Source organism: Parasteatoda tepidariorum, chromosome 2, assembly GCF_043381705.1.
Source record: "Parasteatoda tepidariorum isolate YZ-2023 chromosome 2, CAS_Ptep_4.0, whole genome shotgun sequence".
Lineage (NCBI taxonomy): Eukaryota > Metazoa > Arthropoda > Arachnida > Araneae > Theridiidae > Parasteatoda > Parasteatoda tepidariorum.
Window position 1 is genome coordinate 4,210,208 of NC_092205.1, and position 27,196 is coordinate 4,237,403.

Below are 27,196 nucleotides of genomic sequence, written 5' to 3' on the forward strand. Positions count from 1 at the left end.
TCATAATAAATTGTTTTTTACGTAAAAAAAATTTTGATTTTGGTGAAGTAAAACAAAAATATTTTTTCCCTGAAAAAATTGGTTCTTATTTCCTCATTTTTGAAAGGAAGTGGATCCTCAATTGGGGAGGTTCAAACCCCTAACACTTCCCCTTTGCGCACACCACTTGCAAGGAGAGTTAAAACTGTGAATGTTGAAGACTCATTTTTTAAAAATATTTTCTCTATTGTTACAATTTACAGTACCTGTAATTAATGTATTTAATTTTAACATTTAGGCCTACAACCTCCGACCCCGACGAGTAGCAACCGCAGTTCGACATCTGCTGGAGAGGATGACCACAACTCCTACGTCGGGACGTTTATTGGGAAAGCTCGTGCACTTGTTGATTGTACTCCTAGCCCCTATGATAGAGATGGTCTAGCTTTTAAAGTAAGTCACTCTTAATGCTTCCGTAAAAAAATTTTTATACTAAATGCAAATTTTATTTCCTTCAAAGATTTATGTCTTGAATGCATGTAGCACATTAACTTTGCTATGTAAATTAATTTTTTAAATGTATTGCATTCTCAAAGTTATATTATTTTTGTATTTTTTCATTATGCTGACTTAACTGTTCTGATTATGTGCTGACTTATCTTTTTCATACAATTTCACTACATCTTTCTCATGGCATTATCTGAGAGGGTAATCTTTCTAAAATTTTCTTATTAAAATTATTGCAATTTTAGATAATGTTTGCAGTTATTTTTAAATATTTGAAAAAAATTACAATATTTTATAAACTATTTTTAAGTTTTGTATATAAAAAGATTAAAATTTAAATAATTAAAGGCTAAAAATTTTATGCCTTTTTTTATAGTTCAACTTTTAAAAAATGCTTCAATAAAACAAATTATTAGAAAATGTGAAATTAGCTTAACTATAATAATCATTTACTTATTTTTAAATTATTTTAGGATGCATTTAATACTTTCATGAGAACTTAAGGTTATTTTTTTGAACTGAAAAGATTTATAAGTGATTAATCATAAACAGTCTTTTGTTTGAAATTCTTTACAATTTTGGGAATTATTTGATATGTAGGTGTACTAATGTATGAGTATACTGTAAATTTGTATAATATGACCAGATAGTATGAAGGAATTATATGTTTTATACTACAATTGATAGATCACTTGATAACTTTTAAATTTTTTCTAGGTTTTATTAGTGTTTTTGTTTAACAATAGTATTTTCAGGTTTTCTTTACTGCTGCACTGTGTTGTTGCATGTATTTTTTTTTTAAATTAATGTGTTTCTTTAAAAAAATTTTTTTTTACCGCTATTGAACAATTGACCCGATTCTGCGTGTACGACCACCAATGTTCAACTATGTAGCCTTGTAATTTTTTACCCAATCCAGAAGGCAAAGGAACTTTTGGATCAAATATTAGGAGAAATTAGCCTTCGTGGAGGATATATTCGATGGAATTAACCCTCAATTACATGACACGGAGAGGAAAACCTTGAAAATCTCCCACGGTTAGCCTAATTGCAATGGGACTCTAACCCATGATCTGTCTACCACTGAGGATATTTAGAATTATTGTTTGATGTAATCAGGAGGAACTGGAGAAATTAAGTATGATTTCTGTATAATGCTTTCTTAAAAAGATAATAAACAACTTAGACTTAATGCTAAATCAAACAATGCTAAGATTTCAAAACGTTGGAAACAAGTGTTTAAAATTATTCCAATAAGTGTTTTTGTGACATTGTTTGAATAAAAGCAATTTTCTTACCAATTCTTTGCCAAACGTAGACATATTGGTTGATTATCTTTGAAGTAATCCCCGACTGTATTGATATTGAATTATCAGTAATCACTGTACTTCTCCTAATTTTGTTTTACATTTGTTTTATACTAATTTTTAAAAGTTTAGTGTAAATTTGTTACTTCTATTTTTACTACGTAATGAAAAGATATTTCATTGTTTTTCAGAAAGGCGATATTATTGATATCATTGCTAAGCACAAAACTGGTATTTGGGTTGGTATGGCTCAAGGAAAAGTTGGCCATTTCAAGTTCATAAACGTAGAGGAAGTGGTGGAGGAGCGAAAGTGCAAACACAGGCGCCGAAAGAATAACATTGATTGGTTAAACCTGCCAAAAAAGCCTGAAACTTTGGAAGAACTCTTAAAGCAGATTGGATTAGAGGTTTTAATTCATTTTTTGTTAATTAAATTATTCACGATTTGAAAAAGTAATTATTATTTGCTTAAAAATGAGTTAATTATTTGTTGACATAGTTTTGAGAAAAGGTTTGTTCTTTTTTATAAAATTATTTTAGAGAGTGTTCTATTTTATGAATGTGTTAATATTTTTATTTGTGCTCAGTTTTACATTATACTGTAATAAATTTTTAAAACTATGATTAGTGTATTCAAAGCACTTTAGAGATAAAAATCTCTTTTTTTTAAGTATGCTTTATTTCTATTATACTAAAATATAAAAATATTAGCCATAATTTTTTTTCTGTTCATTTTAATTTCTGTAATCTTTTTTTTTATGTACAGCAAAATGTACTCACCCGCCTCATTTGGGGGTTAATCTTGAAATTTTGCATCTTCTTTACCTTGTATTTCTGATTTACTCATCAATTATCATAAATTGCTTTTTAGCATCCAAATTTGATTCAATATAATTTTTTTTAATTTAATTTGTACACTTTCTATTGTAATTTATTTTTTGATAATTGTTTTTTTTTTAAATCAGCTGTAAGATATCTTTACATTTACATTGTTTTTGTTTTTTAACTTTTTATTCTTAGTGTCATCTCAAAGCATTATGGTAGAATCTTAAATCTTGTTATGTTGAATTTGAAGTTGTTCCGTTAATATTTTTTTAATCAATGACTCTGTTAATATTGTAAAAAAAAACTCCAAGCTTACCTATCAGAGCACTGTGCCAATTTTCATTTTTCCCGACATATATTCTAATAAGTCTCATTTATTTTTTATGCCTTGGCTAAGTTTAATTTTTGTTACTCCAAACTAAAACTTTTTCACACAGAATTAAATTCTAAAAATGATATTTATTTCAATATTCATAACAAATAAGCTAATGGACGATAATTTATCAGTACTTGAAATCATAATTATTTGTTAACAAGTAATGGAATAAATAATCTGTTAAAAAGTGAGTGTATTTAGAAAAATGTAATATTAAGTGTTAAAAAAATTAACTGAAAAAAGCTGAATAATCTTTTTTATTTATCCTTTATATTGGACATTTATTTTTATGTATATATTTTGTCTGTTTCAAACATTGTTATTTGACTATTATTTGTGTTCAGTAGTTGGTATTTTTTTATTTGCTTAAACCCCTAAAACAAAGTCATAAATCTATGTTAAAGCAAATAATAAATTAGTTAATTAGCAGTTTTGTATAATCAAATGAGAGCTAAAAAGAAAAATTAACTTCAGTTGGGAGGGTCATACTTAACTGTTAAATCACATTGTTTGCAGTCCCTGAAACCTAGTAATTTGAAAGACATCACATTATTCAGAACTTTTATGCTGTAATATTATCATCAAAATTGTTATGTATATTATGAAAACATAACAATAAGAAAATCACCTTTAAAAAAATTTTCTTACAAAATTAATTTGAAAATTAAATAAACAATTGTTCTACTTATTATTGGGCAAATAATAATGCAAAGTCAGTTAAATTCTGTTGTAAAGCATTATTTTGAATCTCAGAATGAAAATTCTTATTGGAATGGAATCAGTTGATGTATAAATGCATCAGTTTCATAATCAAAATTAAGTCTTTTATGTGTTTGCTGTAGTGTTGTAAAATTAATAGATCGATTTTAGCTAGTTTTTTCACTATATTATGTGTGTTACTCATGTATATTAAGTCTTTGAATTATGAGGCAGTTTTAAGATTTACTGTATTATGCTTGTAATTTTTGAAAACTAAATTACTAAGCATTTTTCTTTTCTTTTTTTTTTTTTTATCTTCAGCACGCAGAATAAATTTTTTAAGAACCTAATTTTTAAACTGCTTTGAGAAAAGTGTGGAAGGAAAACAAACTTATTAGTCATTGAACAAGAGAACTGATATAATGTATATTAGGTGTATCAAAGTTGAAAAGGCATATTGAATACTGTGTAGCATTGGTTCTTGCTCTGCAGATTAATATTTGAATTATAATAATTATAAATTTTATTTATATTGCGATAGGTTAAGACTCAAAATATTTTTTATTTTAGAGAGTTTGTGAAGGATCAGAAGCAAACTGGTAAACATTTTAAGTGTCTTGATTTTAAAATTAGGCCAATAGTCTAAATTACTAACCCTACCGGTCCATGATAAAACACTGAACAATTTTACCGGTCTTTCGAGTGAATCGGATTGAGAAACACTGCTCAATGGAATTATTTGATACTAAATTTATGTGTCATCTTATATATTGTAATATTATGCTCTAAGTGTAATATTTATTTCATAGGAGTATACCAATGTTCTGGTTCTAAATGGATATGATGAATTAGATACATTTAAAGAAATTGAAAAAGTAGACTTAGATAGTTTGGGCATCCTGAACCCTGAACACAGCTCTAAACTTTTAAGAGCAGCAGAAATTTTACAGGATGTAGACCTAGATATTGAAGGTATGTTTAGTTTTATTTAATAATTATCAATATAATATCAAAATGTTTAAAATCTTTGTGTGCAATTTTATCCATATACAGTCGAACATCATAAACACAAAACTGTTTAACTTGAAATATCACTTTATATGAAACTTATGTTCAGTCCCGTGAGTCAGCAATCAATTATTGTTATATTTTACATGTTAAACATGAAATTTTCAAGCTGATTATTGCTTAACATGAAAGGAAACTGGAGGCATAATGGATAATAAGCATGTGAATAAAATCCCAGTCATTCAAATATGAGGAATGCAATTTCTATTTTCTTCCATTGTTAGAAATAGCAGATAGGCAAATAAATAAAATTGTTTAAACTTTTAGCTTGTTTTGTTTGGTTCACAATATAATTGTTTACATACATTAATCTAGAACATATATTAATAGTATGTAATAAAATGTTTACATGATGTATCTAATAAAACAAAATTCGGTTGTCAGGAAATAATTATGATAGTCCTGCCAATTTTGTATTAACAATGTTCGTCTGTATATATATTTCAAATACTTAATGTATGTAAATAAATTTTAAAAAGAAGTTTCATATTTTGAACTTTTAAGAGCCATGTATTAGTTTTTACATTTGATTTTCTTTATTAAATCTATGTAGTTTGATGTTTTTTATTACACAATAATTTTGAATTGCAAATTTATAATTTGTGATTGTATATTAAAAACTGTATTTTAAAAAAGTACCATAATTACAAAAGTTTAAGATTGTTACATCAAATAATAATTGTTTTTTAATTATTTCATGACTCTCCGAGATAATTGCATTTCAATAGCCGTATATTGTCTATTTTGTTTCTGACTGCTATTGTAGGGAGAAACAAGATTGACACAGTGTGCAGTTCTCTTAATAAAAAACGTGTAGGATATCAATGTATGTTATAAAAAGTTATTCTCTTTCAGAACATATCTTACAAATTTTATGATTGCCCTTAACAAAAATACTTCATTCATTTTTTACAATTGTTTGATTAAAAATTAAATTTTTAAAAAAAATTTCTTGAATGTTTTTTCAAAATTTTTAATTTGATAATACAGTTATTTTTTCTTTTTTAGAAATAAAAAAATGTATTTTTTTATCATAAAATTACCTTTTGTGTTTCAAAATTTTGAATTTTTACCAACAGAAATTTTTTTATTATGCTTAAAGATGGAATAAAATATTTGAATTATGAAATCAAAATTAAAACTAATTAAAGAGACAAAGATTTTCATAAAATTGTGTTGTATGAAATTTAAAAATCTTTCTTGTCTTACTTATTTTTAAAATCAAGTTGTGATGAACATTGTAACAGTTATATAAGGGTTATAAATTATAATTATTGTTATAATTTGAAATTAAAATATAAAAATATTGAAGGAAGAAATTCTCAGGCAGCAGTTCTCAGAAATAACATTTTCTTATTATGCCGAAAATACTTTCTAATGAACTGGTTATTTATAAATCTGAATTAAAAACTTAACGGTTCTAAAAGTTATAAACATTAAATAATACTGTTTTTAAGTAATTTGTTAAAGAATAATTATTATGCTACCTTTATAGAAATTATATTAGTGTTCTTTGAATTCAATATACATCTATAATATAAAGTAAATAAATATAAAATACACTATTTTGTTTCGATGAATCAAAGTACTTTGTGCTTATTTAATACGTGAAAAATACTTTTCATTTCCATACCAGTTTTTAAAAAATTTTCTAGAATGTTATTTAAATAAAATTATATTTATGTTAATTCATTTTATAATTTAGTAGTAGCCTTTCAAGTTATTCTAAGGCATTATTCTGAAATCTATTTACAAACTTATGATTTTTGTAATTTTTTTTTCTATATTCTTCTATTAATTAATATGTTGAACAACCCACATTTTTAAGGAACTCCTCGCCAGACCACTCACTCTGTTTAAAAGTGCTTGTATTGTTGTATAGCAGTGCAAAGTGTACTACTTACAGATTTAAATAAATAAAAATTTCAGTTATAATCTAAAGTTAAATAAAATAATTCTTAAATACATATTCTAAGCAATGTAGATGTTTTTAATTTTATATCATATTTTACTCTCTCAGTCATAGATGACTGGCATGGTTTAAATTCAAAGTTCAGTGTCAGTCATTGATGTGGCACTAAACATGCTAAAAACTGATTATTAATTTATAAAATTATTAATTTTTTTATTATTCTTCCAGAAGACCTGGAGGATGAATCACAAATAAAACAGTCTCCAAGAGACTCTGGTTGCTACGCAAGTCACGAGAACCTAATCCAACAAGACTCCTCTCAAAGAGCTTTAAACAATGGCCAGTTTACCGTCGACCTCGAAGATCAAGATACTAGTCACTCGGAGAGCGGCACTCACTCGAGAGAGGGACCGGACTCTACTCTAGCCATGAATAATCTTGACCTCAGTGGTGAATCCGTTACAAAGTCCATGCCATCCACCGTGGACGACGTTACTGCAGTGACCAGTACAAATGAACATTCTGAAGAACACATAAATTATAACATTCTTCCTCTTCAAAAGATTGTCAACAATGAAGAGGGAAGAACAACAAACAATAGTGTTGTTGACACTTCCTTACCCAAAAGCGAACCAGGTCCTTTAAGTGTTCCTTATTTCTTGTCAACATCTGGTACTAAGTCATCCCCAGGTTCTCCCAGGAAGGTCAGGAACAAGCATAATCGTCACAAGTCCCATTCACATAAAAATAAGGACTTTCTTAGTGAATTTTCCTACAATAGTTACACGTACAATATTTCTAGATGTCGGCAGATATCGGCCGAAGCGTATCCCGAAAGAGGGGGCTATGTCTACGCGTGGACTTCTTTCTCGAGGACGGACAATAAATCTTCGAGAAGGAATCTGCACGAATACGATGACATTGTGAGTGATCCTGCAACAGAGGCGGAAGATTCTCCCGGAAGGCACGTTTATAGGAGAGTTAAGCAGAGGAAGGGTAGTCTGCAGACTTTGATCCATGACACAAGGTCACCCTCACCCACTCTTATTTCAAAAGTGAATAAAAAACTAGTTGCTGAAAAAATTTACCTATATGAAGAGCCTTATACTGATAAGGTCAGTTTTTACATTTGAAATAATACAAGTTCTCGAAGTTTTTATTATAAATGGTTTATTTGTTATTTCATTAATTGATTTATTTTTATTTTATTTAAAAGTGTATTTTAAAAATCTTTTCATTAACCATTGAATCTAATGATTATGCTTATTATATTTTTATTTAGTTAAGAATAGTGCATTCAATGCACTTTCAACACTTTTTTTTTTACATTTTATTATAAAGTTTTTTTTTTATTTTATTGGATTGCTGTTGCCACTTGATCTAACTGCCTGCCATTTGTTTTATAAATATTAGTTAAATTTAACTTGCTTATTTATAGTTTCCCTTTATTTGAAACATAATTATTGGCATTCTTATTTATAACCACAAAAGATTTATTTATCAAATAATTAAAATATTAAACTAAATATAGAGAGTGTAAAAACACTTAATTAAAAATCATTATCTCAGTATATAAATATATAATGTATACTTGACTTTTTCGTAATTTTTTTAAATGCAAATTATTTATATATTTGCATGTTTTACTCCTGTTTTTTCTGCTTAGCGACTGTAAAACTCAAATGTAATTTAACTCTTAAATTTCATAAATTTCTTTTAAAAAATGACTCAGTGGTAACGCTTTGCTCTGTTGTGCCACAGGTCCTTGGTTTGATCCTCGGGCCGTGCAAGGTTGACTCAGCCTTTCATCCCTTCAAGGGGTCTATAAAATGAGTACCAAGCGTGCTTGGGAACTAAACATTGGGGGTTCCACGTTGGGCTGATCACCCAACCGGAATATCTGCTCTAGTACCCCAGAGCCCAAAGGTCAATATTCAAAATTGAGTATGGGCTGTATCGCCACTGAGTTTAGTTTAGTAAAAGTGCTGTTGAAGAATAATAACAATTGTAAGATAAACGCATGAAGATGTTTAATCACGTTTGAATCAATGAAAGTCACATTTTCTGTTTTTAAGTAATTAACTGTTTTTCGTCCAGTAATTGTAATTTTTTTTGTCGTTGTGCAGGAAAGACAGTGCCTTTTGCAGTTTTGAGCCAGTAATTTAAAACTATACATTTGTCAGTTTTTAAAATTAGTCCGTTTTTAAAATTTTTATGACAGTTTAAACTAATGTAAACTTATTCTAAAAAATTTTTATATTCTAATTTCTTCCTGGGTAATCTGTATTATTATGATTCTAATAAATTCTTATTATGTAAATTGCTCAAAAACAAAGATGTTTTTCCAAAACTCAAAAACAGGGAAACATATACTGTTTAACTGGCTTTCAGAAATTGCTGATTGCAGAACAGAATTAATACTATTTTCTCAGAAAAAATTTTTAAAAAATTCTAAATTACTGCACGATTTATATCTAAAATTCTGATTAACCTTTAATTTTTCCTGTATCGTATTATACTGCTGAATAAAGTAAATATCCTTCATCAGTTTCTTTGTGAAAATTAAACTAAAAGGATATTTAGAATATCCCTTTGACAGTTGAGTTCGAACAAGAGTAGAGAGACTTCTTAAAAATCTTACAAATTGCTATGTGACTGAAAAAAAGTTCAGTGAAAAGTTATTATTTTTTTTTTACAGAAATCTACTATTGAATAATCAATAGTTTCATATTATTTTTCTCTTATAATTTCTTACAAATAACTCTAATGATTAAATAAAATATGTGGAAAAAGATTAAAATTGTACCGTACATTAAGAAATATGTTGTATGGAGTTAAGCTTTGTGGAATTTTCAGAACTCAAAGTGAAGCATTTTAAAGTAGTGAAAAAAAAGTAAAGCTCTTAAAATTTCTGCTTAATTCAACTGTATCAAACTGATCAAAATTTTAATATTGATTAAATACAGATTAGATTTACTTTTTTTTTAGCAATGACTGTTAGCATGATAGTATAATACGAGACTTTTCCATTATCATTTATATTTTTTTACTTAATAACATATTTGTATGTTTTAGACTGGATTTTGTGGCATTCCTCCAGCTTTAGTCCAAAGGTATTCAGAAGAGCTTCAACATAGTATAGTTGATGTAGCAGATGCTTTAGATCAAATTAGAATAACAGCTTTACAGCAGCAATCTCGACGAGGAGTATGTCTCTTTTCTATTAATTACTTCATTTAGTTTTTTTTCCCTTCTCATTTTATTTTTGCTGTGTTGGTTATCTATAGCGAATTACATTATGGTGAAAAAGAATTGTAAAAATGTTGTTAATTTTTTTATTATTATTATGATTTTTTTTTGGGGGGGGGGACATAAACCTGGGTAATCTGTTTTCACCGCTTTTTTACATATATTTTTGAGTTCTTTGTCAAAAAAGTATACAAATTAGACTGCGCAAATTAGTATTTTAGCAAAGACAGGTTTTTAAAACCTGCTGGCCGAGTACCGAATAGCAGCCAAATTTTCTTAATTTCGATAATTGAGAGCTTCTGTAACAGATAAATAACTAGAACATGTGCCATTTTAAAATCTTGAAATGAATGTAATGTTATGTTTTCTTAGTGCATATATGTTCTTATGAATAGTTTAGAAATTATTTATGATAAATAATTGACATGCATAACTAACGAAACAGGCATGTCTGTATTTTAGACAAATCAATTTACTGTTAATTTAATATATGTTACATTTTATTTATTTCTGTAGTTAAACTCATATATTGAAGTATATGTGGTATTTATTGAAGAAAATTTAAAAATGATAATTGTGTTAAAAAATGTAAAGATATCTATCTTTATTTTGATTGCTAACATCTAAAATAGCCCAAGTAAAGTGAATAACACAACCAACATAAACATGGTATGTATGAAAAAGCATAAGATATGGCATAAAAAAACTATTAACAATATGACAAAACAGCAAAAATAATGCACCCTCTTCTAAGTTGACCACTAAAGCTAAGCACCACAAGTGGTCAACTTATACAGGTTTCACTGTGGTTTTCTAGTTCATGAATATTCTTTAAGATAATAAAATTAAAAATTGAAGATGAGATAAAAATTTTTGTAAAGATGTTTTTATATGTACTTATGGAATATCTTTTTTCTCAGAATGGTTTATCTTATAACATTCCGACAAACAATATAATTATTTTACCATTTCGTACATTTATATTTGATCAGTTCAATTTCTTATTTTTTTATTGTACTATTTAGAATTACTATTCCCATTACAATTTAGAATTACTATATTATACTATTTAGAATAATTCAGTGAAATGTTTTATGTAATTCAGAGTTAATCAAAGTTCCTCATTTCAAATACTAACTCCTCTCACCAGGTTTTTACTAAGTAAAATAGTAACTTTTAAGAAAACTTTAAAAAAAAAACTAATTTGTCAAGTCAATTGTTTCTGTGCCCGGTGGCTGAGTGGTAGCGTTCAGTGTGTCGATAAAACGAGTACCGAGCAAGCTTGGGAATTAAGAACTTGGAGTTCCGCATTCGGCTGACCACCCAACCGGAATATTTGCTCTTGCACCCCAAGAGCCGAAGGTCAAGAAAACTGAGATGGGCACAGTAGTAGGCCTTCGCCTTTTCTGGGCTGTCGCGCCACCGAGTTTAATTGTTTCTGTACTTTTTATTTCATTTGTCTGTTGATACTGCATCATTTAACATCTATTCCTTGTTTAGGTTCCCAATGACTTTCTATCAGATTCCTGTGTAGCCCCAGTGATTGAACCCAACTACACAAGTCTCCATGCATGGCTCATATCACTTGGCCTTCCTATGTACATGCAAAACTTCTTTGCTGCAGGTATCACTGAACTCTATCAGATAGCATCCTTAGGTATCGATGACCTCACACATTTAGGCATCCACGATCCATATCATCAGGTGTTCCTGGAGTCTGCTCTAGGTGTCCTATACATGAAGTTCCAGAGGAGGCCTCACACCTATACTCAAGGACATTCACTCTCATAATTATCATTAACTCTGTGACATTTTTTCAGTCCTAAAATTTTTCAAAAGAATAGGGAGGCTTGTTTATATTCAACATTGATGAATATAGGCAACTTGTCTATATTCAACAATTAAACTAGACATCATCTTCCCCCATAATGTTATTTTATTTGTAAAAAAACTGATGTACACTAGAGATTCTGAGAAACCTCACCATACATAGTAGTTATGAGAAGTAGAGCAGAGCTTGTACAAAGTATAACAATTTTGCAGTCTAGTCGTTAAAGACTTGATGCAAAAATTTCAAAAAAGAGGGTTCGCCATTTTTTTTTTTTTTTTTTTAAATATTAAGAAATTTGATGTGTTTTTATTTAAATCAGGTTTTTATTACTTTAAATCGGATTTTCTTGATTTTTTTAACGAGTTTAATTATTATTGAAATAATGTTAAAAATAAATTATAATATATTTCAAACAATGTTTCTGCATTAAAAGTTATTTTATAGTAATCGTAATACATTTAAATGTGTGATTCGAATGAATTGAAAATGAAATAGAAATTTATTCTAAAGGAGTAGAAATGTAAGAAGTTTGAAAAAACTTTTAATTTTCGGATTTTTGAGGATTATATAGTTTGCTCTAAATGCAAACCGTTCATTTTTTCCCCTCCAATTTTATAAATAATAGTTAAAAATTTAAACTTTTGGGATAGTTTTAAATGTCTGCAAATTATAGACCTTCTATGGTCATTAAATTTTATCTATTAATATTTGATGTAGTTGGAATGTATTTTATAAATTATGAGTTTGTTTTCATAAATTGTCAACTTTAGCAAGCCTTCTTATTCTTTTAAAATATTTTTTTCTTGGAGCTTATTTTGTTACAAAGTACTTCAAAAGAAATATTTATGTAAACTTTTTTAATCCAGATGAGCATAATGAATATGGTTTAATGTGATTCATAAAATAAACTTTTTTCCGAATTGATTTTCTAAATAAATTTATTTCAATGAGTACTTGCATACTATTTTTGAATTTAATTCAGCCATTTATAAAAAGTTTTCCACCAACATTTTTCAATGATTGTAAATGATGTAAAGTTTATTATAAATTTTCATCACTGTATAAATGCTGTACTTAAATTTTTATATTGCATTTATTTATTTATTGTTTTTAAACTACTTCGGCACCTGCAACTTAAAAGCAGCAGATAATGGTTTTTAATTGTGAATGACAATTTACAACTAAGTTGTTGTTCTTTATTGTGTTTAAAGGGTATTTTTTTTAAAATTGTTTTTAGTTAAACTACTACTACCTTTTTATCTTCTTATGTATCCTTTACATTCATTTTCAAATGTTCGCTTTAATTATTATTCTACATAGACAAATTTTTGCAAAAAGGATCTGTCAAATGATTATTCATTAAATGAGAAAAAGGAAAACCAGTTTGTTTGATTGGAAAGCAACCAGGTTCTATTGAAAACTGATTTCAGAACAGAAGATTAAAAGGCTGAAAGAAATAAAACTCTATAAGTGCTTCTCAATTCAAAGTACTATATTTAGTTTATAAGATATATTTGTATCAGAATTTACACCTAATAATCCGATTATATGGTCTAATTTTTAAATAAAAAAGTTTTTTGGACCATTTTATGCAACTTAACAAGTTTTGTCATATTATTAATTGATTTGAAAACATATTTTAGTAGCTATAAATAAATATAATTTTTTTTTTTGGTGCTAAATCCAATTTTACTCTTACCCTTTAAAAGTAATTTAAGATGTACCTAAATTTTGATTTTCTAATTATTTTTTATTTCTGTAAGGTCGATAAATCTGTTTCATAAACTTCAATATAACCTATCTTTACTTACATGTGAGAATTTCCTGTCATGAATAAATAAGATCATTAAATTTAATGCAATAAATAAATATAATTTTTGTTCTGAACTTAATAATTTTCTTACCATGTAAAAGTAAATCAAAATTATTGTTTTTATAATTTCCATAATGCAGATAAATTTGTCTCTTAAACTTCAATATAGGCTGCTGAATCTAATTATTTTCTTTCCCTATAAAAGTAAATAAAAATGTAATGATTGATTTCCTATTTATTTCTTATTTCTTTAAGGTAGATAAATCTGTCTCATAAACTTCCATATTCATACTTCACATATGAGAATTCTTTCTTGAATAAATAAGATTTATATTTTTTCATGCTTGCACTTAAAACTTTTTTTTGTATTTTTGGATCCTGCTGTTTGCTTATAAAGGCTAAGGTTTATTACGCAGTTAAATGAACTCAGAGCTGACAGTTTAACTTGTTTTCATTATATTTTGAAGATTTTTCAACCAAATTGTTTTATTACTTAGTTATAATACATGTGACTAACATGAAACAGCATAAAAAAATATTTGTGTTGCCAATATCAACAGAACAAACAACTGAACTTAGCTATCTTATTTATATTAAATATTATTCCATGTCAAAGTTCGTAAAATAATTTTATTCCCTTTGAAGTGAATAGCATTTATAGCTCTAGTTTTATTTATTATTTTTAAATTCAATAACTTTCTTTGTTTCTCTCAAAGCTATAGTTTATTGATCATTCGTAAAAGGAACCTGAATTCTGTTAAAAATTAAATGTTTTAAATTACAAGAATTCAATTGGGAACGATTCTTTGTTTGCCAAGTCTTGGGAAATGCAGTTTTAAAAAGGAAAGAAATTTGAAACATACAGTTTTGCAAATGTACAAAAATATTTTAGTTGTTAAGTAAATTCATCCGATACAATAGATGTAATTTATAATTTTAAATACAGTAACATTCTATTTTATTTTTCAAAGTTCTGGTTTATTGTTCAATCATAAAAAAAACTTAATTTTGTTAAAAATTAAATGTTTCTAATAACAATAATTCAGTTGTGAATTGATAATTTAGTTGTGTCTTAGGAAATACAATTTTAGGGGGAAAAATGGAATTTTTTTTAAATTTTGTAATTGCTCGTAAATATTTTAAACATTATTGACAAGTAATTCATCGTATACAATACAGATAATTTAATATTTATTTTTTGAAATACACTAACTTCCTTTTTTTATAGTTGTAATTTAATGATCATTTGTACAATGTGTTTGAAATCTGTTTAAAATAAAATATCAGTTTTAAATAACAAGTATTTAATTGTGAATATTCTTCATTGTTAAGTCTTGGGATATGCATTCTTAAAAAAAAGCGTACATAAATTGTGCACTTGCACTTAAATATTTTAAATGTTATTTGCAAGTAATTCATCAAATACAATAGTGCCAAGACCCTATTTTTATTGACATTTCTCTTTAATCTTATCAGTGCAATATTTGTCATTTTATCAATTATTGTGTATTCTTTTTAAGAAGATCTGATTGTGCAGTGTGTTGCTACAGTGTATAAATATCTAAGCACTGCTTTTTAAAAGCAAATTTAACTTTACGCACTGCTGATTTAATGAACTGATTTTATTATATGACAAACATTTTAGTGTCAAGCTGGCATAAATGTACTTAAACTAAAATTATATACTTATTTTCATTGTAATTAATGAATCTATGAGTTTGCAGTTTTGTTTTCTGTGATAGTTTTGTTGAAGTGTATGCTCAATGTGAATACATATGTATGTTTACAAATTTGTACACTACACAACACATTCCTGCTTTATGAATGAGGGAAATTTGTACAGTACATTCAACTGATGAAGCTTCGTACAGAGCTTTATTCTCTATGAATAATGTCACATTTGAAAAGTGCTATTCAAACCAATATTTGTTTAAAAAAATTTTTGCACCGCTTATATGTAGCTTGTGCGGCTTTTGTAGATGTGCTTTGTGAAATGAAAATTTATGTAAAAAAATGTATAATGTAATAAAATGCTACTAAACTATTTTTTGGTTTAATTTGTTACATATAAGAAAATGAGTCATGGTGGCTCCGGAGACAGGAATCACCGGGACCGGTTCGCCTTCTAATGAGTTGAACCAGGTTCAAATCCCAGCGATGTCTGGTCGATACGAATTCCGCATCCGGTTTGCACCGACCGCATTGCTGACGTAAAAAGGACCTCAGTAGTAGGCAGATGATGGGTTAGAGTTCCTTTGCTGTCAGGCTAGCCGTGGGAGGTTTTCTTCTTCATGTAACGCAAATGCGGAATAGTCCCATCCAAAAAGTCCTCCATGAAGGCAAATTTCTCCCAATACTTGATCCAAAAGTTTACTTGTCTTCTGAATTGGGTTCAAAGCTACAGAGTTGAACATTAGTAGTCCCTACACCCAAAAATCGGATCGGCTGTTCAAGGACGGACATAAAATAAAATATAAGAAAAGTAATTGAGTGTCTATTGTGGATGTAGAAAAATACACGAATAACTTTTGGTTTAATGATCGGACGTTCTAAAACTCAATGGTTGAAGGGGGGTGACCTCAAATGTGCTTAATTACTTAGGAGAGGTAAACTCGCTTCTTTCTGTTACCCTTGATCTTAAAAGTCGATTTTGTTCATAAAATAAATTATGAAAGCACATTTTTATATAATTATTCATATAATTTTGACTGTTTACGTCATTTTATATCCCAAATAAGTTACCGATAGAGTATGCCATTTTGAGCGTTTATTGTTGAACATTAAAGCTCGCTTGCTAAATTAAAAACTAATTTTTCCACTTTGTGCCTTTCCTGCCCATTTAACTTTGTTCTGCACCAAAGTGCGCACTCTTACTTTTAATCTAATGACTGGATTTTCACATATTATAGTCCAATCTTAGGTGTATCAAATCGAATTCGTTAATCATTGTTTCTTTTTTAAATTGAGTTCAGTAGGAAAAGCTGTCTTACGTCATTGAATTGTATAATAAATGTTTTATACCAATAAATATTTTATGAATTCATCAACAGTCTATCAATCAATCACGATAGAAGCGTGTGATCGAAGAAAGCATTGATCACCATAATAAGTTAAACCCATAATCACGTGTTATTCATCAGTGCTATCATGTAATAAATATGAAAATAATTTAAGATAAATTTTAACTTTTAGTCTGCTTTTTCAACGACTGAACTGCCATGCTACTTTTCAATCCCAATCTTGATGTAATAGTGCAGAGATCTCGTCTACAATGACTTTTAGTTTATTTTGATTATACTTTAAAATTTAGCCCTAAGGCCACCCTAGTCGAGAAGTTCCGCCGTTTCATCAAACGAGAGGAAACGGGTAAACAAAAGCTTATAAGTCGTATTCATAATGAACTCACAAGTCTGTATATGTATCTGTAATTGTAACTAAATAAGTCAAACGTCGTGCCTCAGAGAAAAATATCACTGAAAATTTCCCTCTCACGATTTTTTTTTTTCTATTAAAAACTATAAGGTAATTAGGTACTTTATTCACATCGTAATTTAGCTGCACAATGGGCTATTGGCGACAGTCTTAGGACATGCCCAAAGACATACCATCGAAATTTTGATNTCTATGTACGTAAGACACTTGACTTCGGTGATCTTCTGGGAACCGTGTCTTAACGATCAGTCCACTGCGGGACTGATCGTTAGACATTTCAATCGTTCATTAGTTCCAAAACGAATATTTGCGAGCATTTTAAAACTATTAAATGTTGATATGCTAATCTAACTAGAGAGTAATGGAGACAAAGTACTTAAAATGTTTTGCCTCAGAAAGGCAAAAGAATAAATCCCGGAAGGATAAAAATAAAAAACGAAGCCGTTTTCCCAAAACTTTAACGCTGGTACAGCCTTTACTTCTAGGTTTTGTTCCTTGAATCTCGATTCGGAACTTTTCACCAAAACTCTTTAGAGAGTGGGCTATAACTATACAGTAATCATTGACGTGCTGCTGTCTTTATTGTGTGCTTACCGTTACTTGCATTGAGCATAGAAGCCTGCATGTTTTATTTTACACGGTGTTGAAGAGCCGATCCAATTCTGAGTTTACGACTGAGGATGTTCAACTCCGTAGCCTTATAATTTTGAACCCATCCCTGAAGACAAGGGAACTCTTGGATCAAGCATTGAGAGAATCTAGTCTTCGTGGAGAACTTTTTGATGGAACTGGCCGCATTTGCATTACAAGGAGAAGAAAAACCACGAAAACCTCCCACCGTTAGCCCGATGGCAGGAGTGTTCTAACCCATAATCTGACTGCCCTTTGAGGATATATTACCTCAGCACTGTGGTGGGTCGGAGCAGAATTCGTGGGGATTCGAACCTGTTTCACCTCATTGTAAGGCGAACGCTTTATCCCTTGACTGCGGCCGAAGCCTGCATGTTTATGAAAAGCTGTGACTTAGTTGGAGGTCAGTTAGGCTAAAGAAATGGGGCCTTTGGTCAAATGGTATCAACAGCCAAACGCTCTGTACCGTTGAGTAAGTGGGTTTGAATCCCACCGTAACCCTGGATGTATCTTCATGCCGCCTTTCTCCAAATTGTGCTACTGTTCTTCTGCTTGACAAAGGCTTATACACCTTACTTATGTAATTGAGCACATGAGCCTGCATATGTGTGAGCGCAAAAATTAAAATAAAAGGCTAAGAGTTTGAATGAAAACCAGTAACTTAGATCCTCATTTTGCAACCAAGAGAATCTATGATGCTGCCTTTAATACGCTACATTCAAATTGTTAAAAGATTTAGTAAGTTGTAAGATTTATTTATTTATTTAATTGAAAGATTTATTTATTGTCACACATGCAGACTTGTGTGTGCTCATTCCAAAGAGTGACTTATAAGCTCCTGTCGAGATGAAGAACAGATAACATAAATTAGAAAAGATACTTTAAGTGCATAGGGGGAAATTCTAACTCGCTACCTTCACGCTACTAGGCTTTAGGTGGAACTTTGCAATTGTTGTAGTTGTAATTTATTTATGTCGCCATAGAGCTGCATGATGGGCTATTGACGATGGTTTGGGAACAATCCCTGAGGATGATCCGAAGCCATGCCATCACAATTTTGATCTTCTGCTGGGGGATGGCACCCCCCACTTTGATAGCCCGACCACTAATACCGCACACCCTCGGTCCCATCTTATGCTGACCAAATTTGTCACCTCCCCGCACACTAGCCGCAGCTGTGATGCTTGACTCCGGTGATCCGTTGGGAACCGTGTCTTCTGGATTAGTCCACATCGGGACCTTTGGTGGAACGATGATACTACTTGCAATACGGATCCTCGTTAAACTCTTCTACCGTGAAAGGCTTGACTTCGCGAGCATGTTTTTTAGGGCTACCAAATGGAGGAGCCATCCTCTCCGCAGAGGATCAAAATTGTGATGGCAGTTGCCAATAGCTTATAATGCAGCTCTAGTGCGACGTAAATAAATTACTTCTACTACTGTTAAGGAAACCTCCCCCGGCCTAAACTCACCCTCCAAACGCTGTGCGAAGCGTGGAGGTGGCTGTATCGAATACCACCATATCCCTGGACGTTTACTGCTTGTTGTCCTTTTCTGAGTTATTCCATTTGCTCTTCAACTTGACAAAGTTTTATAAGCCTAAATTGAGCACACAAACCTGCAAATATATGTAATTTCACCATAGCAAAACTATAAAGCCTAGTTAAAAGATCATTACTTTAAGGGGCCTCCCTGGCCGAGCGATATTGTTCTTCAAACGCTGTGCAAAGCGTGATGGTAGTGGGTTCAAATCCTGCTGTAACCCTAGCTGTATCTTTGTGCGCTCCTTCTCTGTATTGTGTTGTCCTGTAGTGGACTGATCGTTAAGACACGGTTCCCAGCAGATCCTCGAAGTCAAGCATCACTGGCTGCGGTCAGTGTGTGGGTGGGTGACCTCTTGGATCAGTCTGCCTAGGGACCGAAGATGCGCTGTATCGGTCCTCGTTAAACTGTTCTACCTTAAAGTGCTCGACTTCGTGTGCAGGTCGTCGAGCAACCGAAGCGAGGGTGCCATCCCCTCTGCAGAGGATCAAAATTGTGATGGCATGTCTTCGAATCATCCTATGGGATATTTCCCAGACTGTCGCCAATAGCCCACTGTGCAGCTCTAGTACGACGTAAATGAACTACAACAACAACAACAATATCTGTATTGTGCTATTTGGGCTTCTATTTGAGAGAGGTTTACAAGCCTAAATTGAGCACACAAGCCTGCAAATGTATGTAATTCGAATAAACCAATCATTACTTTAACTCTGTTATTTTGGAGTTGAAGTAGAAATTGTGAAATAGTGTGTGCCAAACACTTTTGTTCTGATGTAGTTTCCCATTCATTTGCCGCTCAATTTCTATTGCAGTTAGCTAGTTGTATTCTTTACTAGTTCAATTGATTTGATAGCAAATAGTCATGAATATGCCTGAAGTTGATGCTTCCAACTCTGAGCTTGGTCAGGAACTGTATGTAATTTTTTTTTTAAATTCTTAAATAAAAGTTAAACTTGTTTTTTCACATCCACTTAAAAAATTGTTTAAAATTAAAGAATAGTTTTCATACGATTTTATAAGCTCCAATTTGGTTATTTAAAACTAATTATTGGTTATTATTTACTTTGAGGTAGCATGTTCAAACTTACCAGTTTTTTCTACAATTCCTGTCTTCTGACACTATTTTCATTTAAGTTTTAAAAGTTTCTTTTAAATCTTTATTGTGAGTACTGAACATTGAGCAAAGAAATAAACAGACCACCTGAATAGCTTTTCATCTAATGACCGCATCTTAATGTTCTATGATTTAATGTTAATGGTTGAAGAAGAAGCATCAAATTTAAAGAACAAAATTTCTTTAAAATGTGATTTCTCAGAAACTGTTAGACCTATTTTGCTCAGACTTTGTATTTTGCCATGCAAATAATAATAATAATAATAATAATAATAAATAGAATAAGAAATCTTTAAAATGATTTTAAAAAAATTGTCCACCTTAAAATTCGAAATTGTTCCGACTATTACTAAATAGAATAATAAAAAATAAATATTTACTGAAAGTTTTTTTTCTCCGTAAAATTATCTTTAAATGAACGCATTTTATAATTGTGTGCAAAAATGTTTAAATTCGCTTAAACGGTTCTCGAAATATGAGAAAATACACAAAAAGNTTACTACACGAATAGACAAGTTACTTAAAATATATACAATAATTAGCATTTTTAAGGTCACCTCAAACCATTAAGTTTCAGTCCTAGAACCTGAAGATACTATAATTAGATCAAAAGTTATTAAGAGTGGTCCGTTTATTTATTTTTGTGCACTGTACATCCAACATTTACTAATAGCATCGCATTATAGCAAATATCTGTTTAAAATGTTTCAGAAATTTCATCTCGATGATTTTTTTTAAATAAATGATTGGCTATATTTTATTGACTATATCGAAACTGAATACTCTTATTAAAGTGTGCGAATCTGTAAGCACGAGAACCTGTCTGTACTTCGCAGATACTATAACAATCCCTCTGAATTCAAAAATCCAATAAGGCAAAATTTCAGAGAAAAAATTCAAACTTTAAATGAATAATCATTGTTATGTTTGTATCGAAAATGGTAAAATTTGCTTTTGTGATCTTACATGACAATTGAATATGAGTAAATTAGTACAATCGTTAGAATATTTCTAGTAATAGCAACGTTTTGTTTTAAACTTGTTTTTCCGCACCCTAGCAAATCATTATTTCAGACTCGTGTATAGATATTTATTTGTAGACAGTTATTTTAAGTAGTATATATATATATATTACTGTGAATGACCGAAATTGTTTGTTATTGACTTTTACCGGTGAATGTCGACTATCACATAGTCACTTGGATAAATATCCGAAATATATAGGTCTAATTAAGTGCCACTACCCGGTATACCTAGACTGATGTTGTTTTAAGGTTCAGTGCCACTGTATACATTTGCCCGGTACTCCAAACACTGATGTTTCTATTTATATAACATCAGTAGATATTAAAACATAATATCTGCTAATAATAGTGAATAAATATAATATCAGCGAATAAATTAATATCAAATTGGTAATAACAAATATTTCGGACATTCAAGAAAGAGATTGTTGACATTCACTGGTGAAAGTCTGCATTCTCTTTACTTTGGTCATTCGCTGTAATTGTTTTAAACAAACATTCTAAGTATTGTATTGCTATGGATTTATTTATCAACGGCTTTACGTAGTTTATTTTTTACAGAAAATAAAATATCGAACAACTCTGCCAAAAACCGCGTGTTTTTGAGTTTTTTAGAAATTGAATTCTGTAATCTTACATTTATTTGAAAAAATTTCACGTGTAAATTTTGAATTAAATTTAAACTAATAAATGTAAAACAAAATATTATCCAGCTTTCAAGAGTTCGTCGCTACTATAAATCTGAGGTTGTCTGCTATTATGGAAAAGAATAAAAATATTTTCTAACATTAAAGAAATGATTTTACTCTAATCAGTATGGTTGGGGAGTTCAAAAACCCAGAACCAAACGGTTGACCTCAGACCTTTAGTAACCCATCTTCGTATCCATAGTAGCTGAGAGCAGATCTTGTGAAGAATTTTTATTAATTTTTGTTAACAATTTATGGCTTAAAAATAATTAAAGTTTTCGCTTCACGCACGTTTTTAATTTTCTCCAACGAAAAGGAGTCTTAACGAAAAATACATTAAAATTAAGGTTTTAAATTTAGTCAAACTGTTACTGCAATCAAAACATCTGGGAAAAACTGAAATAATATTAGTAATATACATGTTGTGAAATTTCAAAATGAAAACTTTAAAAAAAATTTGGAAAAACTGATTTCTTTTTGCGAAGCTGTGCAGTTTCTTTTTGCGAAGCTGTCCAGTTTCTTTTTGCTCTTGTGCAATTTATTTTTTTAATAAAATAAATACGGAATTATAATGCATATTTTAGAACTGAAAATTATATTTTTTACGCTTGTTTTGAAAATAACTTTATTTTTAGACCTTGTATTGTTTACCATATGTTGAAAAATTCTTCAAAAGAAATGTCTAGAATTAATATATTAAGTTTTTAATCGTTCGAAAAGTTCACTTTTTGAAAAAGCCATACACTTACAAAAAAGGGTGTTTTTGAGGTTGACAGGTGTAAAAAAAATACACCCGGGGCAGAAAATGAAGTTATATTGAAAATGAGGTTAATGAACAGAAAATAACCTCATTTACACCTCTCAAAATCAACCTCATATATAACTCAGAAATAATTTTAGTTGAGATCCGGTGAAATTATTCAAACCTCAAATATAATTATTTGGTTGAGGTGTAGAATAAATGACCAGCCCATCTTAAATACAACCTCCCTGAGCTAGTTGCTCCAAAGTAGATTTTCATCAACCTCAAGTGCGAATGAGACTTTTTGATACACCTTGATTGTACACCTTAGGAGGTTGAACTTTTAAGGTTGTTTTTTAAATAAACTCAGTGCCGGATTAAGCGTAGGCGGGGCCCTAGGCCATTCAAATTTTTGGGGCCCTTAGATTAAATTTTTTTCCCGTATGTTTTTTATTTACTCAAATACAAAAGTATTTATATATCTTTTTATTTAAGAAAGCATATTTAAAATTAAAATAAATAATAAATTAAATATTACTTTATTTTGTTAAATTAGAACTAAAAAATACTCATAAATTTTATAATCATAACATCTATATTTGAATATTTTTTTTAAATCATTGTTTTTCTTAATTTTTTAAAATTTATTTTCAAGAAATCCATCTTAAGGGAGCCCCTGGCCAGGCCTAATGGGTAATAAAGCACTGAATAAACTTCAAATAAACCTCAAATCTACCCTGATACGCCAAAACAGCCTCAGCACCTTAAATTTTTTTAGTGGTATGTTTGAAAAACTGACCATCACTGTTAAAATAGTAGCAAAATGCCCTCATTTAAACCTTTCTGTCATATAGTGCTATCAAATTGGATTATAATGTTTTTTTAATTTTCAGGTCGGGAAGTTCAGGTTGGGTTCTTACCTACCTCCTAGAGATAAGGAATGACCTATTGAAAATCTCACCTATATTTAAAGTTCCAATAGAATTGAGCATGTTTTTGTTTATTGCAGTCAACATCTACAAAAGCACGTACGTCATTTACTACACGAATAGACTGATGCTAACTTTTTTAACCGGTATTACTATAGTTGCATTGATCCTTGAGAGGACAGCGGTTGTGGTAAATCCCTCGCACCTATGGATCAACGTTGCTCTCTGTATCATTTTACCTCTTCTGATGAGGTGTAATAGAGCAGTTGCAGCGATTTTTACATCCGTCTTCATTTCCTATTCAACACCACTGGCCTTTGCCACAGACTTGTTTTTTATCTTGTGCGTCTGCTTGAAAAGCAAAGGCAGCATTCCGTCAGAGTTTTACACAGTGAACCTTGCCTACATCGGAATTTGTTGCTTAATTTCGATATCTCTTAATGATCAGGTAACGACTGCGTCTGCCATAACAATAAGTTCTGTATACTTCATTGTTTTTTATGGTTTATTGACATTGCTATTTATGTATTTTAAAACAGGATACAGTCGGTGGTCTGAACCTTTATATGTTCAAATTGAGTTAATTTCCTACCTGCTATTTCCTGCGATGTTAGATATTTTCTGTAATCTTACATACGGTGGAAAGTTAACTTACAGTATTTCATATTTAAAATCTCTGTAAACCTTGTATAATCTAGATTTTTCTATCATGCTGCTTTTTTTCTCTAAAATTTATGTAAATAGAATTTAAAAATAAAATTTTTGAGAATTTTTAATGCACATGTTTGTTTTTAAAGCTTTTATAGCTATAAAAGAATTCCATCTAACAAATTGGATAATGTATAATAAAGCGCAAATAATATAAGAGGCGGTTTGCCATTTCTGCACTTAGTGGCAAAAATTATATACTCGTAATGGAAATCAATAATGGTGAGGGATTAAAAGCATCAAAACTAAATTTTGCAAATTATACAAAAGATGGTCAGAGGCGATTAATAATAACTTTTATGTTTTGGTTTTGATAGTTTGTTTCCATATATTGTCCTCGATAATATTTCGTCCGACTTTAATAGTATTAGTTTTTCCGTCCATAAATTTTGATTTCTAAATGCATTGATGCTATTTTGACTTTAAATATTTTAAAATACATGGAAGGAACTATAAACCACACGTATGCAAAGAAGAGAGATAACTTTCAATAAAATCATAATGGCCACTAAGGTGTGAGGCATTATGCAAAAAGAAAAGACATCGGAGGGAAAATACGCATGCAATATCAAGAGAATTAGACTCCTGTATTCCTTTTGCACCAACAGTGTGCGATTCACCTGAGAAACTACATGATCTGAGAATGTACAGATGATACTAGAGAAGATACTATGAGAAGATACTATGAGAAGATACTAGCACGAGTATTTAACAGAATGTAGTGAAAAGGGTACCTCTTAACGCAGTATGCGAAAAAATTGCGTTTGTGAATGAGAACCTGATAGGCGAGATTTTGCGGGTAAAAACCTATCTGGTTCTTGCTCAAATTTACGAATTCGCGTGTGCGACTGTTTTTCATGCAGTGAGAATGGCCCGTACATACAAATTTGAATTTTTTAACATACGTAATTCGCATATTTTTGCACGAATAGGCATTCTGGGGAGAAGACTGGTTCCATGTCTAGAGTCTCCCTCTCCTCCTCTGCACTAATGTATGGGAATGTATTACGATGTTTCCCCTTCCAAATTATTTTTCGTTTTTAGCTTATAGATATATCTTCGTGCTGTTCTTCTCTGTATTCTGCTACATGTCCTTCTAATTGACAAATGTTTATAAGCCTTAATTGAACCACACAAGCCTGCAAATGTATGTAGTAACAATAAATAAATAAAAACTTGATGTGTATTTAGTGCGTATATTTTTTCACCAAGATTTTCTATTTCCTCAGACACTCTTAAATATTATTTTGATTGACTCGACTATGCCACTTTTCTATTCCATAAGTTGCTTATACAAGCTAGATCGTGCAGATCATAGATTCTCAACCTTTTTAACGTTGCCGCCCCCTAAAGGAGCAAAAAACATTTCAACACCCCCTTTGTGAAAATCCAGTTATTTAGAGCATGGTGTGATTTGTTTGGTTTTTTTTAAAAAAAATAATGTATACATTAACTCGATGCTTTTCTTACGGCAGATAATCGCAGTCTATTAATTTAAATAGACACGGTAATGAAAAAAAAATATACGACATAGAAACGTATGCTTAAAAAGAATAATTTATTGTTAATTAGATAATTAAAAAACACCCAAAATACTTTTTTTACACTAAAAAGTAGTATCAAGGAAGCTTTAATTTCTTAACGTTGGGTTCAATACTTTTAGTGAAGTGAAGACGCAAGTCTCTTCGTTGTACAATTTCGAGTTGATTTCTTCTTTTTTTTGTGTGACAAGACCCGTAACAGCGCTGAATCCAAGGTAGGAGGAAGGGAAGGCATTTAAAGAAATTTTTAGCGATATTCCGCAGTCCAGGGTAGAGGAGACTGGTGTTACCTTGAAGCCAAAATTTTGGGGGACGATCACCACTTCAATGTTTCATAAGTTAAAAATTCGACCAATTCCTCATAAATCTGATCCTCTGCTGCTTCAATATTCCCAAAAGGGTTCATAACCCAATAACCCATTGAGGGAACAAAACATATTTAAAACGGTCAGAAAAGTCCAAGTGCAAAGAGACAAGGTATTGACAATATTCTTGTGCATCATTAAAGGGAATTTCACCTGCTTGGCTAAACTCATTCCAAACGAAATTTTGCCTCCACAAAATGAGTTGTTTCAGAAAGGCAGAAATGACTGATTTTGTAGGGATCAAATTGAGCTCGTCGTCTTGAAATTGTAAATTAATGCAATTTAATTTTACGAATAAATCCGCCAAAGTCTTTCCTAAATTCTAGCAGTCTGTTTCTCAGAGCTACATCTCTGTTGTAGAGGAACTGACAAGCACAGAATCGAAAAGATTCCAAAACCTATTGAGACAGGCTCCTTTGGAAAACCAGCGAATCTCGGTGTGTAGTACCAAAGCGATTGAATTCTTCATCATATGCAGTCTGAATAATCAACCGTTGAGAGTATTACTGTGAATTTTGTTCACAGCAAATATGACATATTACAATAACGGATGCAAACGGTTGCTGAGATTTTTTCCTATTAAATGCTATCTGTGAATCACTCAGTGAACAGCTCAAATATCTGGTATTTTCATTTTCAAAAGGGCGATAAACCCACGATGTTGACCCTCCATTGCAGTTTGTCGTTGTTGCAGTTCATTTACGTCGCCCTAGAGCTGCACAATGGGCTATTGGCGACGGTCTGGGAAACATCCCTGAGGATGTTCCGAAGACATGCCATCGCAATTTTGATCCTCTGCAGAGGGGATGGCACCCCCGCTACTGTAGTCCAACGACCTGCACGCGAAGTTGAGCCCTTTACGGTAGCACAGTTTAACGAGGACCAATACCGCACACAGTGTGATTAAGAA

At 30.5% G+C, this 27,196-nt stretch overlaps 1 protein-coding gene and 1 long non-coding RNA gene across 5 annotated transcripts in view; both read left to right on the top strand.

Annotated features, from left to right (window-relative positions):
• Positions 1-15,610, top strand: part of LOC107439224 (SAM and SH3 domain-containing protein 1) — a 131,237-nt gene extending 115,627 nt beyond the window's left edge. For 2 of the 4 annotated variants that reach the window (XM_043044430.2, XM_071177061.1), the window contains exons 7-12: positions 278-432; positions 1,985-2,200; positions 4,503-4,665; positions 6,905-7,788; positions 9,749-9,880; positions 11,423-15,610. In XM_043044430.2, the coding sequence (XP_042900364.1) occupies positions 278-432; positions 1,985-2,200; positions 4,503-4,665; positions 6,905-7,788; positions 9,749-9,880; positions 11,423-11,713 (1,841 nt within the window). In that variant the 3' untranslated portion in view covers positions 11,714-15,610. Of the gene's footprint in view, positions 1-277; positions 433-1,984; positions 2,201-4,502; positions 4,666-6,901; positions 7,789-9,748; positions 9,881-11,422 lie in introns of all 4 variants that reach the window. The other 2 variants (XM_043044429.2, XM_071177059.1) reach the window with 1 other exon arrangement.
• Positions 15,611-19,683: 4,073 nt separating this feature from the next.
• LOC107439225 (uncharacterized) lies at positions 19,684-25,566 on the top strand. Its single transcript, XR_011636032.1, has 2 exons — positions 19,684-20,085; positions 23,637-25,566. It is a non-coding gene; the product is annotated as an uncharacterized lncRNA (long non-coding RNA).
• Positions 25,567-27,196: the final 1,630 nt, after the last annotated feature.